General features: G+C 39.1%; 1 protein-coding gene across 4 annotated transcripts in view; it reads left to right on the top strand.

Annotated features, from left to right (window-relative positions):
- The window catches only part of LOC106525884 (LIM and calponin homology domains-containing protein 1), a gene marked incomplete at its 3' end in the record, with an annotated part of 76,040 nt that overhangs the window by 55,675 nt on the left and 6,237 nt on the right, over window positions 1-14,128 (top strand). For 3 of the 4 annotated variants that reach the window (XM_014020260.1, XM_014020261.1, XM_014020263.1), the window contains 2 exon segments: window positions 2,439-2,637; window positions 7,391-7,652. In XM_014020260.1, the coding sequence (XP_013875714.1) occupies window positions 2,439-2,637; window positions 7,391-7,652 (461 nt within the window). 4 annotated transcript variants of the gene reach the window in all.

The raw sequence follows: 14,128 nt of genomic DNA, 5'->3' as shown, positions 1-14,128 counted from the left end.
TTTGACTGAGCCAAGTTCAAAAGAAAATATGACAGTTATGGGACAAAATGGGTTAAATCGTGTGTATTATTCCAACTTTCTGCAATATAAAGATGATTTCTTTGACTTTTTGTGTTTGAAGAATATGCATGTCACAGGCACTTTAAGTACAGTAAATCTCTGTAAGGACAGCTGGTCCCAGCAGTAACTGAACATGAAGCAAAACACCCAATCACTGCTTCAGTGCTAACTCTCTGATGCACTGAAAAAAAAAAAAAATTCCCAGAAATGATCTCAACAAAAGGGCAACCTCGTCCACCCCAGGTCCAGTCATGACCTGAGTCAAACCTGGCTCTGGTGGAAATCTCAGAGCCCAGAGAGAAAACTTAGAACCGCTGTGACTAAGTGTGTGATAGTTTGTCACGTGATTCACCGCCAGGCAATTAACTCTGCTATCTGACATCCCTTCGCTGTATTTTAAGAGGAAAAATCACTGCCAACTAAACAGAATTAGTTTAACAGATGTTCACACATTACTCATGGACAAAACAAATCCATATTTCCATGCAACAGAAAGATACTGCAATAAAATGGAATTCTAATTTATGTAAAACCCATTATTACTATTACTATTATGCAAACAGCCAGTAACAAAGCTGAACTTACAAAAAGAATGACTAAAAAGAAGGAAACAGGTGCATATATTTTATAAAAGCACATTAAACTATTAGAAATGCAGCTATTTCTCTTTAAACTTGGTGTTTTTTTAAACATTGGAAACAGCTCTGCTTTAAATCCACTCATGTTTCCAGGTTTTGAGGGGCCTAAAAGGAAATATTTCCAACATTTCCAGTGCTGAATTAAAAGCCAAAAATGACCAATTACTGTTGAAACCGAACAATTTTCACCATTTCTCACCTGACGGATTTTTTATTATTATTTTTTCACAATAATCCATTTTCACTGCCAATGATATTTTCCACTTTTCAAGAAAAGCATAAACCTTTGAGGCTTTTAGAGGTGCGTAGCAGAGAACGGAGGTTAGGAAAAGGAACTCATTTGGGGGACAGGAAAGGTCTTTCTCCACCTTCCATTAGTGGTAAAGAAACATTTTAACTAACAGAAAAAAGGGAAATGTTGCAAAGAGAGAGTAATGAGAGATGGAGATAATAGAAACGTTTTAAAAAGGTTGTTGAGTAAACACACGTGGGAGGACCGCAGAAGTTAAGACATTTAAAGGGATCCACAGTTAGTTTTAACATTAGACTTTATTTGATAAACATTGTTTTAACTGTAAAAGAAAGTCTGTCAAAATACTGAAGGCTGTTCAGTTTTCATAAAATTTTTAAAATATCATGTCACACGGACTGAGCCATTTTATACACATAGGTTATCTGTGCCAGACTGCAAGCGAGCTATATCCACCCTGAAGGTTAATCTTGGACAATTTCTAACTATCAAATCTTTTAAATGAATCAGAGCGCGTTGACAGAGAGGAGAAGGTAGAAATGACTCAACCTGCAGCTGAAAATGTGGATGGAGGACAATGGCGCTGCTCATGGATGTAGAGGCTCAGTTTAGCCTGTTAGCCTTCATGTTAGCGCCAATGCTATATTGCCATAAATATGTATTAGCTTGGCGCTAGCTAGCAGGCTAAACTGAGGTCCTCAATCCACATTTTCCGTTGCAGGCTCAGTCATTTCTTCATTCTCCTCTGTCATGTGGATGGAGGACCTCAATAAGCTTGTTAGCTAGCGCTGCGGCTGAACTAATATATATATGTGGCTATGTAACATCGGCACTAGCGGGAAAGGTAACATGCTAAACTGAGGTCCTCCATCCACATTTATAGTTGCAGGCTGAGTCATTTCTACATTTTCCTTTCGTGGACGGAGAACCTCAGTTTAGCTTGTTAGCTTTTGCGCTAGCGCTGAGCTAATACATATATATGGCAATATAGCGTCGGTGCTAAAAGGCTAAGCTGAGGTTCTTCTTCCATGAAGCAGCTCTGTTGTCCTCCATGCATATTTTCAGTTACAGGCTGAGTCATTTCTACCTTCTCCTCTCTGTCAACGCTCTCTGGTTTCATTTAAAAGATTTGATAGTTAGAAATTGTCCAAGATTAGCCTTCAGGGTGGATATAGCTAGCTAGCAGCCTCGCACCGATGACTTAGTTCAAGTCATCAGTTACCCGGTATGCTTTGCGGTGTCAATAAAATGACTCCGTTCGTGTGACAATATATTTTTAAAAATTTATAAAAACTGAACAGCCTACAGAATTTTTACAGACAAAAAAATCTAAAACCTTTATCACAAAATTTTGATTTCAGTTACAAGAACTGTTGAAAAATAGAGCATTTTTGGTCATTTTCAAGGAATTGCAAAAATGCCTTGTTTGGGTTTATGCATTGCAAAGAAAAAAAAACTTATTTTCTGTGTTTGGATTTATCAATCCTCAGGAGGCAGAAGTGGCAGTCAGCCCAACGCGCAGCATCCGGGATAGCGGCTACATCGACTGCTGGGACTCTGAGCGCAGCGACTCCCTCTCCCCGCCACGCCACGGACGCAAGGATTCATTCGACAGCCTGGACTCGTTCGGCTCGCGCTCACAGCAGACCCCATCCCCAGACGTCCTGGTGCCCCGTGGCAACAGCGATGGTGGGAAAAGTTGCATTTTGTGCTGTTAAAGTTTGTTTCTGTTCCTTTAGTCTTACATTTCGAATGCTCAGCCTTTCAATAAATGTTTTGTACCTGTTATGTTGTTGGCTTAAAAAAGTCAGGGTTTGCAGATAAAGTCTATAGATAAATGTAGAGGGGTATTGTCTCTGTAGCTCCAGTACAGCTTGTTGTTCTCCTGCTTGTGTTTTCACAGGCTAACGCCCAGTGTTGGTTAGAGGCTGTTTGAAAGAATACTGTGAACTCCCTAAAGGCCCTGCCTGTTTTAAAGTAACTTACGGAATGATGATTGTTGACCTTTAACAGGATCCACATACTGTATGTGTTCAAAATAGGACAGAAGTTTGGTGGCTACAATGCTGGTATTGTTGAGGTCAAATTACGTTAATTCCACAGTTCAGCTTCCTTTCTCACAAGCTAATCATGTATTTATTTACAGCTTGTCAGCTCTGTGATCATCTTATCTGGTGTCAATCTGAAATGTCAGAAAATATGAGTTTTTTTCCAGCAACAGCTGCGTTTTTTTTTTGTAAAATATCTTGTGAACCAATGAATAATTTTACTAAAACTCCCAGATGGCCATTTTTACAGCCAATGAGCCTAAACGTGTTGTGGTAGTAGCTGAGACTGATCCATAATCGGAGGTTTATTGTAACTAACCGTGCACTAACCCTAAAGCACTAACCCAATTATTTAGGTCCCCTAATTTTAAAGCACTAACACACTGAAAATTTTAGCAAAAGCTAATTCTAAAGCACTAATATAATCCAGSTGACACATGAAACATTCTTCAGAGTCAACATGAGACAATATTTACTGTGTGCAGAGTGTTGTCACTTAGTGCCCTTGGCGGGCCAAACGGGAGTCACCCGCAGGCCACCTTTGGCCCGCAGGCCTCGAGTTTGACACATGACCTTGTAGAGAAGTGACACATTTGAACAAAATGTGTGACAGCTTTCACCCTCAACTGTGAACAATAATGTTGATCAATAACATTTAAGGACCTCAGTTAGTGCTTCTAAATTTAACCCATAAATTTAGCAAGTGCTAATCCACTAATAAATTTAAAAAATAGCAAAAGCCCTAAAGCACTAATCAGGAAATGAGTTCCCCTATTGGTGCTTTAGTGCTTTAGGGGAACTGTGCCCACCACCGGTAACTAAGTACATTTACTTAAATAAATTTTGAGGATTTGTAAGTTTTTTTAATAATTTTTAAAAATTGTTAAATTATACTTTAATTTTTTTACGTTTTAAAGTTAAAAATGATACTTTTACTTCTTTACTTGAAAATTTAACACCTAGTTACCCGTTACAAAATAAAATATGTCTGAACTCATCATGAAAGCAGTTGTTTATGTGCTCTAAAAAACATGAAGTTTACTCAACCATGTCAGCTGGTTCCACTAAACGTAATCATCTTGAACAGAAATTCCTGGGAGAACTTGTGCCGTTGGCATCTCTTTTTTACTATTTAGACATTTTTGACACTTTATTTTTTAGTGTTTGTAAAAAAAACTTGTACATTTGATGGATAAACTAAGATTACATCTTGGGAATTAAAAACACCTAACTCTCAGTTTCTTCAGTATTGTTAGAGGATCACATTAAGATGTCTTGCTGAGGAATTTTCCCCACTGAGAAGGGAAAGTCCTTGAGTAATGCAGGTCTCCAAATCCAGGTGTTAACGGTGACATTAAAACACGAGCAATGTGTTTAAACCTCAATAAATACAAATAAAATGGCATCTTGAGAAAAATATTCCTGACTTGGGGCTACAATTTAGTTAGCGCAAGCTGCATAAAACAATGATTTATGATAGCTGCTTTGTTTCATAAACAGCCTGCTCAGGTGAGATTGATGCTCTGCCGCTGGAATGCAGTGCATTTAATAACACTGTAAGAACTGTAGGATCTAACAGCTGGCAAAGATTTTAGAGTTCTCAAAGTAAGTCTCGGGTATCTGCCACGAGGCTCGTCAATCGACAGTTCTCTTTTGAACTCGTCCGTTTGTCTCCTACCATCCACCTTCTGCTCCTCCTTAACTATGACTCGAAAAACTGAGTGTTTTTTTTTATTGCATAGGACCTTTAAAGAGGAGACGATGTCTGTTGTTAAACACATTTTTAATGAGAAGGCTTTGACATTTATGTGTTTTATCTTAGTAGAATAAAAAGTCTCAGTGGCAGCTTTAAAGTGGAGCTAAACAGCTTTTAAATAATAATAAAAAGAGAGTATCATTTACAATGTATGCTTTAAAAACACCATATGAATCTAAATATTTGATATAGCAGCACATTTTTGATGGTGTAATTTGCTCCTCGCAGCATGAAGATAATGAAAATCAGGTTGCAGACTGTCTGCAGTGACTGAATCATCTTCTTTTTATTTCCTCCAACATTTCAGTCTGACTCCTACTGAGGCTTAAACCAAAGTTCTTCCCGTCTGAAAGTAATTTACTCCTCGTCTTTAGCACACTAATAATGACAATCAGTTTTCTTTGGATGTCACCATCTCTCAAACAGTATCAGCATTTTAACAGGGCCGGGGCCAGAGGGGTGGCCAGGGTGGCAATTGCCACCTCTAGCACCTGATTGGCCACCCCCAAATAATTAACAAGAGGAGGGGAGTCTTGGATTATTATTTTTTTTAGATTGTATAAAAGATTGATCTCTGAAACTACAGTATGATATACATTTTCAGCAGTGTATGTTTAAACATGGCTGGTTTATAGCTCTTTGTAAAATTAGATTCACCATTAGTGGTTAGCTTAACTCGGGACTAGCATCATTGTTTGTTACAAAATTTCAGCTCAGTGTTTATTAAAACAGCTGAATCAAAGTAATTTGGTGGACATCTTAAACTTTCAAATTTAGAGTGTTTTTCTTTTTATGTGCCCTCTAAAAAAGCACCTTGCCAACACTTGGAGAAGGGCGTCTCTGCCGTCACTAAGTAGGATTTTCTTATTTTGTGGGAGGAGTTGAACCAAGACGTGATCGGTCAGATTGATGATGGGGTTTGAACAAGCTGGGGGCAACGGGGAGTAGTTTGGTCGAATCAGGCAGGAAGCACCAAATTTTTAAAATGGAGATTAATTTTAGTCATAACTCAAGACAGGAAACTGCTAGCTGCTCAAAATTTGCACAAAATTTGTACGCCATACATGTGGAGGGACGTGTAACAATTTAACTCGGTCAAAACATCCCTAACCAGCCTGTAAAAAGATAGCTAAAAATCAATATGAATATGAATATCAGTCATATTTTGAGACAGGAAGGTGCTACCTGCACAAAATTTGAAGTCAATTATGTTTAAATGTTCACATAATTTTTTATGAGTCATTGTTCTGTTTTAAACTGAATATAAAAAGTCATTAAACCAAATTATTTTACTATCAGTACTTCCTCTTTAAGTTACCCCACAAGACAAGTCAATCTGACCAATCACGATTAGGGCTAACTCCGCCCCCACACCAACTCCACCAATCATGATTAGGGCCAACTCCACCCACACACCAACTCCACCAATCAAGATCAGGGCAAACTCTGCCCACACACCAACTCCGCCAATCATGATTAGGGCAAACTCCGCCCACACACCAACTCCACCAATCACGATTAGAGCAAACTCCGCCCGCACACCAACTCCGCCAATCACGATTAGGGCAAACTCCACCCACGCTTCTACTCCGCCAATCACGATTAGGGCAAACTCCGCCCGCACACCAACTCTGCCAATCACGATTAGGGCAAACTCCGCCCNGCCAATCACGATTAGGGCAAACTCCGCCCGCACACCAACTCTGCCAATCACGATTAGGGCAAACTCCGCCCACACACCAACTCCGCCAATCACGATTAGGGCAAACTCCACCCACGCATCTACTCCGCCAATCACGATTAGGGCCAACTCCACCCACACATCTACACCGCCAATCACGATTAGGGCCAACTCCGCCCAGACACCAACTCCGCCCACATCAAGATCTCCGCCAATCACAGTTAGAACCTGCTACACACACACCAGAACCTCCACCAATCACAGGTAGGGCCAACTCTGCCCACAGGACAACATGTACTGCAGAGACCCCTAGATAAACACCTGTGCAACCTCTTGCAAAATAGTCTAGCTTCGCTCCTGCGTTTTGAATGGCTGATGTGAATTTCCATTTCAAATTACAATATGGGACATTTTAAACCAACAGATATCTACTTGCCATGTTGAAATATCAAGAAAAAAACTAGTTTTCTCTGAGATTCACCATAGGTTCACAGAATTCATACAGATAAACTTTGTTCTTATTGTGAGCTTTCACTTGTTAGGATACGCGATTGCCAACTGTTACGGCCAGAGGTCTTTCTTCTATGTTTATACTAAAGCATGGAATGACATTCCTCAAAACATAAAGTCCATTTCAAAACTACAGCCCTTTAAGAAGAATCTTGTCTGCCATCTGCTGGACACTTTTTGTTGTGCTCATATTTAGACGTCCTATTTTGCAAATGCTGCCTTTTTGAAATTTGGTATGCTTGTTTGTCTTTGTGTCTATGGTGTATAATGATGTGATTGTGATGCTGTAATTCTGAGTGTTTTACGTGCTGCAGAACAGGAACCTGCTGTAAAACAGCAATTATGCTGAGTCAGGCTTGATTTTTAATAATCTTTTCCTGTTAAATAAATAAATAAATAAATAAATAAAATAAAATCTTTTATCCTAATTTTTTTAATTCCCATCAGGCCGTGGCAGTGACTCGGAGTCTGACGGCCCCCCTCACAGGAAAATCCCCGACCTCCATAAAGACGACATGTTGGCGCGGCGGACGTCGGTCACCGAGCTGCGGACCGCCATGCCCTTCAACCAGTACCTGCCCAACAAGAGCAACCAGACCGGATATGTGCCGATGTCGCTTCGCAAGAAAAGAAACGACGACAAGGACGAGGGAGGACGCAAGAGCTGGAGTACCGCTACGTCACCTGTAGGGGGCGACAGACCCTGCAGGTAGGTGGGAAATAAAACGATAAAGAAGATATAAAGCTTTTACACTGGTTGATTCCTTAAAAATGTGTTTGATTCCTAACATAACTAGATGTCTGCAGTATTTATGTACTTTGGAGCAACTAACAGTTGATTAAAAGTTCCTGTTTTTAATTCTAATCCATGACGAACATAAACTTTAAACCCTGTTTGATTTACACATTCTGAACACTTATAGTAAAGGTTCTGGATTTGACCAGTTTGGAGATTTTGTTATAAAAATTTATTATTGCAAATATGAGATTATTGTGAACTGAAAAAGAAGAGAAACAGAAAGTAAAACAAACTTTTAGTTTTTTGTCCAGTTTTTGCATCTGGATTCTTTTTAAGCAGCAGGAGGTGTCAGGCGTGTCAAAGGGCATATTTCAGAGAAAACAAACTTTTCAGCTGCTAATTATTTGTCTCTGTCTCACACCGGACAGTTGAGGAGTGGCTGATGGAGACCAGATGTGTGTTTTCATTGGTTCTTGTTGAAGCTGAGGTTGGACCTGTGCTGCTATGTCAGTGTTGCGGCTTTAAGACGAGGAGGATTATTGGCTTTTATTGGTTTGAATCAGGAACTCCTGCGAAGCTCCAGGTTCAAAAATATCACAAGTTTTAATTTTTTTCTTGCTTGTCAGATTCTTTAGTTTAATAAATTGATATCTGCACATGTTGTTGTAGAACAGAAGTCATTTTTTAAAGGCTGACATTTGAGTTTATGGGTTTCTTGTTGTTTTAGCTGTTTTGAAAGACGGCAGCAGAAGATTACACATTTATGGACAAAAGCCAAATTTTTGCTCTCTCTTTCGTATTGCACTGTTTATGTTTCTGTAAAGTAGAACAAGCAGTTGAACACACACCGGGAGGAAGTTTGTTGTTCCCCATCCATTACCCACTGTTTACTGCTGACATCTAATCTCTCCTAAGTTTACTAATTATGTTGCATCAAAACTCTTTAAATCATTTTTCATTTTTCCTCCTCATTACACCGCCTTTCAACTCATTGTGTTTTCTCAAAGCTCTCCTTTCACCATTTTCTGTCTGCTTTAATGTCTCCTGATCATCTTATTGTCGTCACGTTTATGTCTTCCTGTCCTGTTTGTGATGTGTCAGTCCAAGTGAAGTCCCGAGGTTAGTCCTGCCCCCTGGAGATACCCTCAGTCCACCTTCCAGCCCTTTAGAACCCTCTTCACAGATTCAGGAGAGCCAGAGTAAAAAGGATGAGCGTGAAGGGGAGCAGAGTTCATCAGTTTCTCGCTTTAAGATCCACGCTGTGAGCGTAAGGAGGAGCAGTGAGCCTCTGCCCTGTAACCCTGAGCCCCCCAGAGGGACCACAACTCAACTGATGGTCACTTCTGAGCACAGGTCCAAATCTTTATCCAGTTTCTCTTTTTTTTTTCTAGATGTGTTCTAGTTTTTGTTTAAAAATGAATTTTAAACCTTTGATTGTTGAATTGAAAGGTTATTAAATGCAGGTAGAAATTGTGAACGTTGCTGTTTGAATATCAGCAAGAAGATGCAAAACTACTGAGCTGAATCTGGGTAAACAAAAGTAAACAAATATAACTCAAAACACTAAATTATTTTACTTGATAGTCTGGGCAGCACATCTTTTAAAAGAAAAATAATATTGTTTTGGTTAATGTGAACTTGGTTACAAAAGGTGGGCAGTAACAAAGTAAATTAACTTGAGTACTGTATTTAAGTATAGTTTGTGAGATTTAAAATATACTTTAGTAACATTTAAAAAAAAACTTTTTAATTTTACTCCACTACATTTTAGCTATGAAATCATACTTTTTATCTCCACTACATTTCTCTAAAGGCTTTAGATCCTAGTTACCTTTTTTGGTTGTGTTTGTGTAGTTTGTGTCTATTTTGTTCCACGACACTCTGTAAAATTACACACTGCACCCCTGTAAAGTAGGTGATAATATGCAGCTTCAAAATAGCTGCAAAGTGAAGAAGAAGAATTATTATTTTCCTGCTAGTGTTGCTTTATACAGGTATATTTCAGCACTATTGCAGGTCTTTGTTTAGATCCTGATTAGAACATGGACTCGTCTCATTTAAGACCTAAGTTAGAATGTTTTAGACTTTTAGTCTCTTTGTTCTATTAATGGATTTCTACCAATTTAACTTGGTTAAATTTTTTTGTGCAAAAGTTTTTTCTTGTTTATTGTAACCACCCTAACCCAGCCGGTCGAGGCCGATGGCCGCCTGTCCTGAGCCTGGTTCTGGTTCTGCTGGAGGTCTCTTCCTGTTAAAAGGGAGTTTTTCCTCTCCACTGTCTCCAGTGTGTTGCTCAGGATGAGAGACTGTCGCAGTGTTTCCATTGCAAATGTGCGCAAAACTTTGTCGATATTCTTTTAATGACGAAACACAGTTTCGGAATTGCGGTGTTTCCATTAAGGAAGAAATGCAATTAAAGTCACGCATAAATACGTTTGTTCTCGCGATAAGTCACTACAAACATGGCGGCAATGGTTGAAAACACATGAATATTGCTACAATGACACATCATCAGCCATCAGCGGAGACGTTGGCATCTTATCGTAGCTTTCGATCGACGAGCCCCGGGAGCGGYTACGTATGCGGCGTTTTTGGGAAATTGTAGTCGGTGAGTTTACTACTTTCTTTTACAACTTTGTGGTTTTACTACTACCTCTACTTCCTGTTGTCTTCTTCTTTGTCATCTTTTTCGCCAGTAGAATCATCCGGTTGTTGATCACGTGACTCGCGTGATGTGAAAAGTTTTTCCGTTGCAGTTTTGCGAAACACACCAATTTTGATACGGCCGAAAAACCACCTCATCCTAGAGCAAAACCATTTTGTTGAAAAAATGAAGTTTTTCGAAATTGACATGTTTCCACTGAGCAAATTTATTTTTGAATTTTTAATTTGCGCATTTTCATGGTCAATGGAAACGCAGCTTGTGATGAAGTGATTCAGCATAATCTGTTGCTTCTTTAAATTCTACTTTTGTCTGCAGTGCCCTGAGACAACACATGTTGTTACTTGCTGCTAAATAAATAAACTGAATTGAATTGTAACAAATATTAGTTTCAGTTTAGCAAATTAGTTCAAGTATGACAAATAACTAAAAAGCTCAGATTAGATTCACTAACTCTGTTCTATCAAAATCAGTTCCAAGTCTTTAAGTGGAGGAGGGGGTTTGCCCTGCAACGTTGCTAGTTCAAATCCCTGCCCTAGTGCATACTGTCGTTTGTGTCGCTACAAGACACTGAACCTTGTGTATAAATGTGTCTGTGTGATTGTGGTGGTCTGGAGGGACTATAGATGCAGGATGACAGCCACACTTCCACCACTGAGTGATTGAGGAGTGACGGAATGATCAAATAATGTAACATAACAAACTATAAAAGTGCTATACAAGACTAATGTATTATTATTATTATTATTTGTTTATTTTTTTCTAATTTTAGATGTGGAGTTACTGATTTGTTCAATATGTCTAAAAAGTTTCCCAATTACAGTGGTTTGCAAAAGTATTCATACCCCTTGAACTTTTCCATATTTTGTCACATTACAACCACAAACATAAATATATTTCACTGGAATTTAATGTGAAAGACCAACACAAAGTGGTATACAAWTGTGAAGTGGAAGCAAAATTTTACATGAATCAAAACATTTTTTACAAATAAAAAACTGAAAAGTGCGATGTGCAAAATTATTCAGCCCCCCTGAGTCAATACTTTGTGGAGCCACCTTTTGCTGCAATTACAGCTGCAAGTCTTTTAGGGTATGTCTCCACCAGCTTTGCACATCTAGTGACTGCAATTCTTGCCCATTCCTCCTTGCAAAACAGCTCAAGCTCAGTCAGATTGGATGGAGAGCGTTTGTGAACAGCAGTTTTGAGATCTTGCCACAAATTCTCAATTGGGTTTAGGTCTGGACTTTGACTGGGCCATTCTAACACATGAATATTCTTTTTTTTAAACCACTCCATTGTAGCTTTGGCTTTATGTTTAGGGTCGTTGTCCTGCTGGAAGGTGAACCTCCGCCCCAGTCTCAAATCTTTTGCTGACTCCAACAGGTTTTCTTCCAAGATTGCCCTGTATTTGGCTCCATCCATCTTCCCATCAACTTTGACCAACTTCCCGGTCCCTGCTGAAGAGAAGCACCCCCAGAGCATGATGCTGCCACCACCATATTTGACAGTGGGGATGGTGTTTTCAGAGTGATGTGCAGTGTTCTTTCTCCGCCACACATAGCGTTTTGCATTGTGGCCAAAAAGTTCAATTTTGGTCTCGTCTGACCAAAGCACCTTCTTCCACATGTTTGCTGTGTCCTCAACATGGCTTCTGGCAAACTGCAAACGGGACTTCTTATGGTTTTCTTTTAACAATGGCTTTCTCCTTGCCACTCTTCCATAAAGACCACATTTGTGTAGTGCACGACTAATTGTTGTCCTGTGGACAGTTTCCCCCACCTGAGCTGTGGCTCTCTGCATTTCATCCAGAGTCACCATGGGCCTCTTGGCTGCCTCTCTGATCAGTGATCTCCTTGTTCGGCCTGTAAGTTTAGGTGGACGGCCTTGTCTTGGCAGGTTTACTGTGGTGCCATACTCTTTCCATTTCCGGATGATGGATTGAACAGTGCTCCGTGAGATGTTCAAAGCTTGGGAAATCTTTTTATAACCTAAGCCTGCTTTAAACTTCTCCAAAACCATATTCCTAACCTGTCTGGTGTGTTCTTTGGACTTCATGATGCTGTTTGCTCCCCAATATTCTCTTAACCAACATCTGAGGCCGTCACGGAGCAGCTGTATTTGTACTGAGATTAGATTACACACAGGTGGACCCTTTTGAGTCATTAGCAGTCATCAGGCAACTTCTGAATGCAATTGGTTGCACTCAGGGAAAAGGGGGCTGAATACTTTTGCACGTCACACTTTTCAGTTTTTTATTTGTAAAAAATGTTTTGATTCATGTAAAATTTTGCTTCCACTTCACAATTGTATACCACTTTGTGTTGGTCTTTCACATTAAATTCCAGTGAAATATATTTATGTTTGTGGTTGTAATGTGACAAAATATGGAAAAGTTCAAGGGGTATGAATACTTTTGCAAACCACTGTATCTTCGACGACACTCAAGTAAAATGCATTGTTAAAACACTTCTTCAAACACACTGACTCAAGTAATGAAACAGTACTTTTTCCACAACTGCCTAGCTTTAGCTTCATCAGAGCTTATTCTTTGGTAGAAACAGGTTTAATTTTACATCTGGGTGTTCGATCCACTCAGTTTCCTCTTTGTCGCTCGCTGTCATCAGATCAAATTCTCTGTTGTTCTTATTCAGCTGCATAATTGTAAGTTTTCGAGAGGCTTTGTGCTCATTTAAGGGTAGTTAGGACACCTTGTCCTGAACATTTGACCTGTTGTTTAATAAACAGGACCAAGTTTTTACCCAGCAATCCACCCCCAGCTGCAGATTATATATCATGTTTCAAGCAACAAGGTGAGAATTATGGGCCGTCAAAGCACAGACATTTTATATTTCACCGTTCTCTCCGTTCATTCTAAGACTGCAGATTTTCTTTTTTTCATAATGTCATTTTAAGGCTCTTATGTTATTTCATAACCCAACCTTATCCAGTGTTATTTCCCTCTAAATCTTGTTTCATTCACAGTCCTGTGGGTTTGTTATTACAGGTCCTCCCCTTTCTTATTTTCTTCTTTCTTTTCTGCCTCAGATGTTAGAGCTTTGATACTTTAGTAAACTGTAAGCATTTCAAGAATCTGTATGTTTGTGTTCCAAAGAAACAGACGTTTCCAGGGTGTTTATGAAAGCTTTAATAAGGGTCGTTTTGATGTAGATTCACATTTGAACTAAATGTTTTTTTCCACTGAAAATAGCTTTGTCGTGAGTAATTGTTTGTGTGTTTTAAATCTGCTTTATATATGTCTGCAAACTGGTCCAGGCTGGTCTGTTGATAGATTTGCCTTTGTTGATAAAAGAAGAAAAAAGTGATTTAAAAAGTTGTATTCTTTGAAGGCAGGCTTGTTTTTCCCAGTCTTGTAGGCCGAAGTTTTAAACAAAGATGTCAGAAAATCTGTTGCAGCTTGGATTGTGTTACTGTGATGAGTCTCAGCTACTACTACACCAACTTTTAGCTCAATGTCTGCAAAATAGAGTTAGAGCCATGTTTGTGGTGTTCATCTGTTGGCTGTGGTGGCCATCTTGAATGCTTTTGACTCAGAGCAAAAATGCCAGTGTTAATTTAACACCCACAGTGTTCATTTCTACACAGACAAAGTGTGTGTCCACATTCGCTGGTGTTAAAATAACATTTGTGAAAGTGTTAAATTTTAACACCCATTTTTTTGTTAATTTAACACCAACCAGTATTCAACAAAATTGGGTGTCACGTTTACATTTCAACAGTGTTAAAATATAGTGTTAAAAATAACACTAATGTATTATTATTA

This window comes from Austrofundulus limnaeus, unplaced genomic scaffold, assembly GCF_001266775.1.
Source record: "Austrofundulus limnaeus strain Quisiro unplaced genomic scaffold, Austrofundulus_limnaeus-1.0 Scaffold246, whole genome shotgun sequence".
In the NCBI taxonomy this organism is placed as follows: Eukaryota; Metazoa; Chordata; class Actinopteri; order Cyprinodontiformes; family Rivulidae; genus Austrofundulus; species Austrofundulus limnaeus.
Note: the sequence above shows the minus strand (reverse complement) of the source record. Positions and strands in the feature narration are given on the sequence as shown.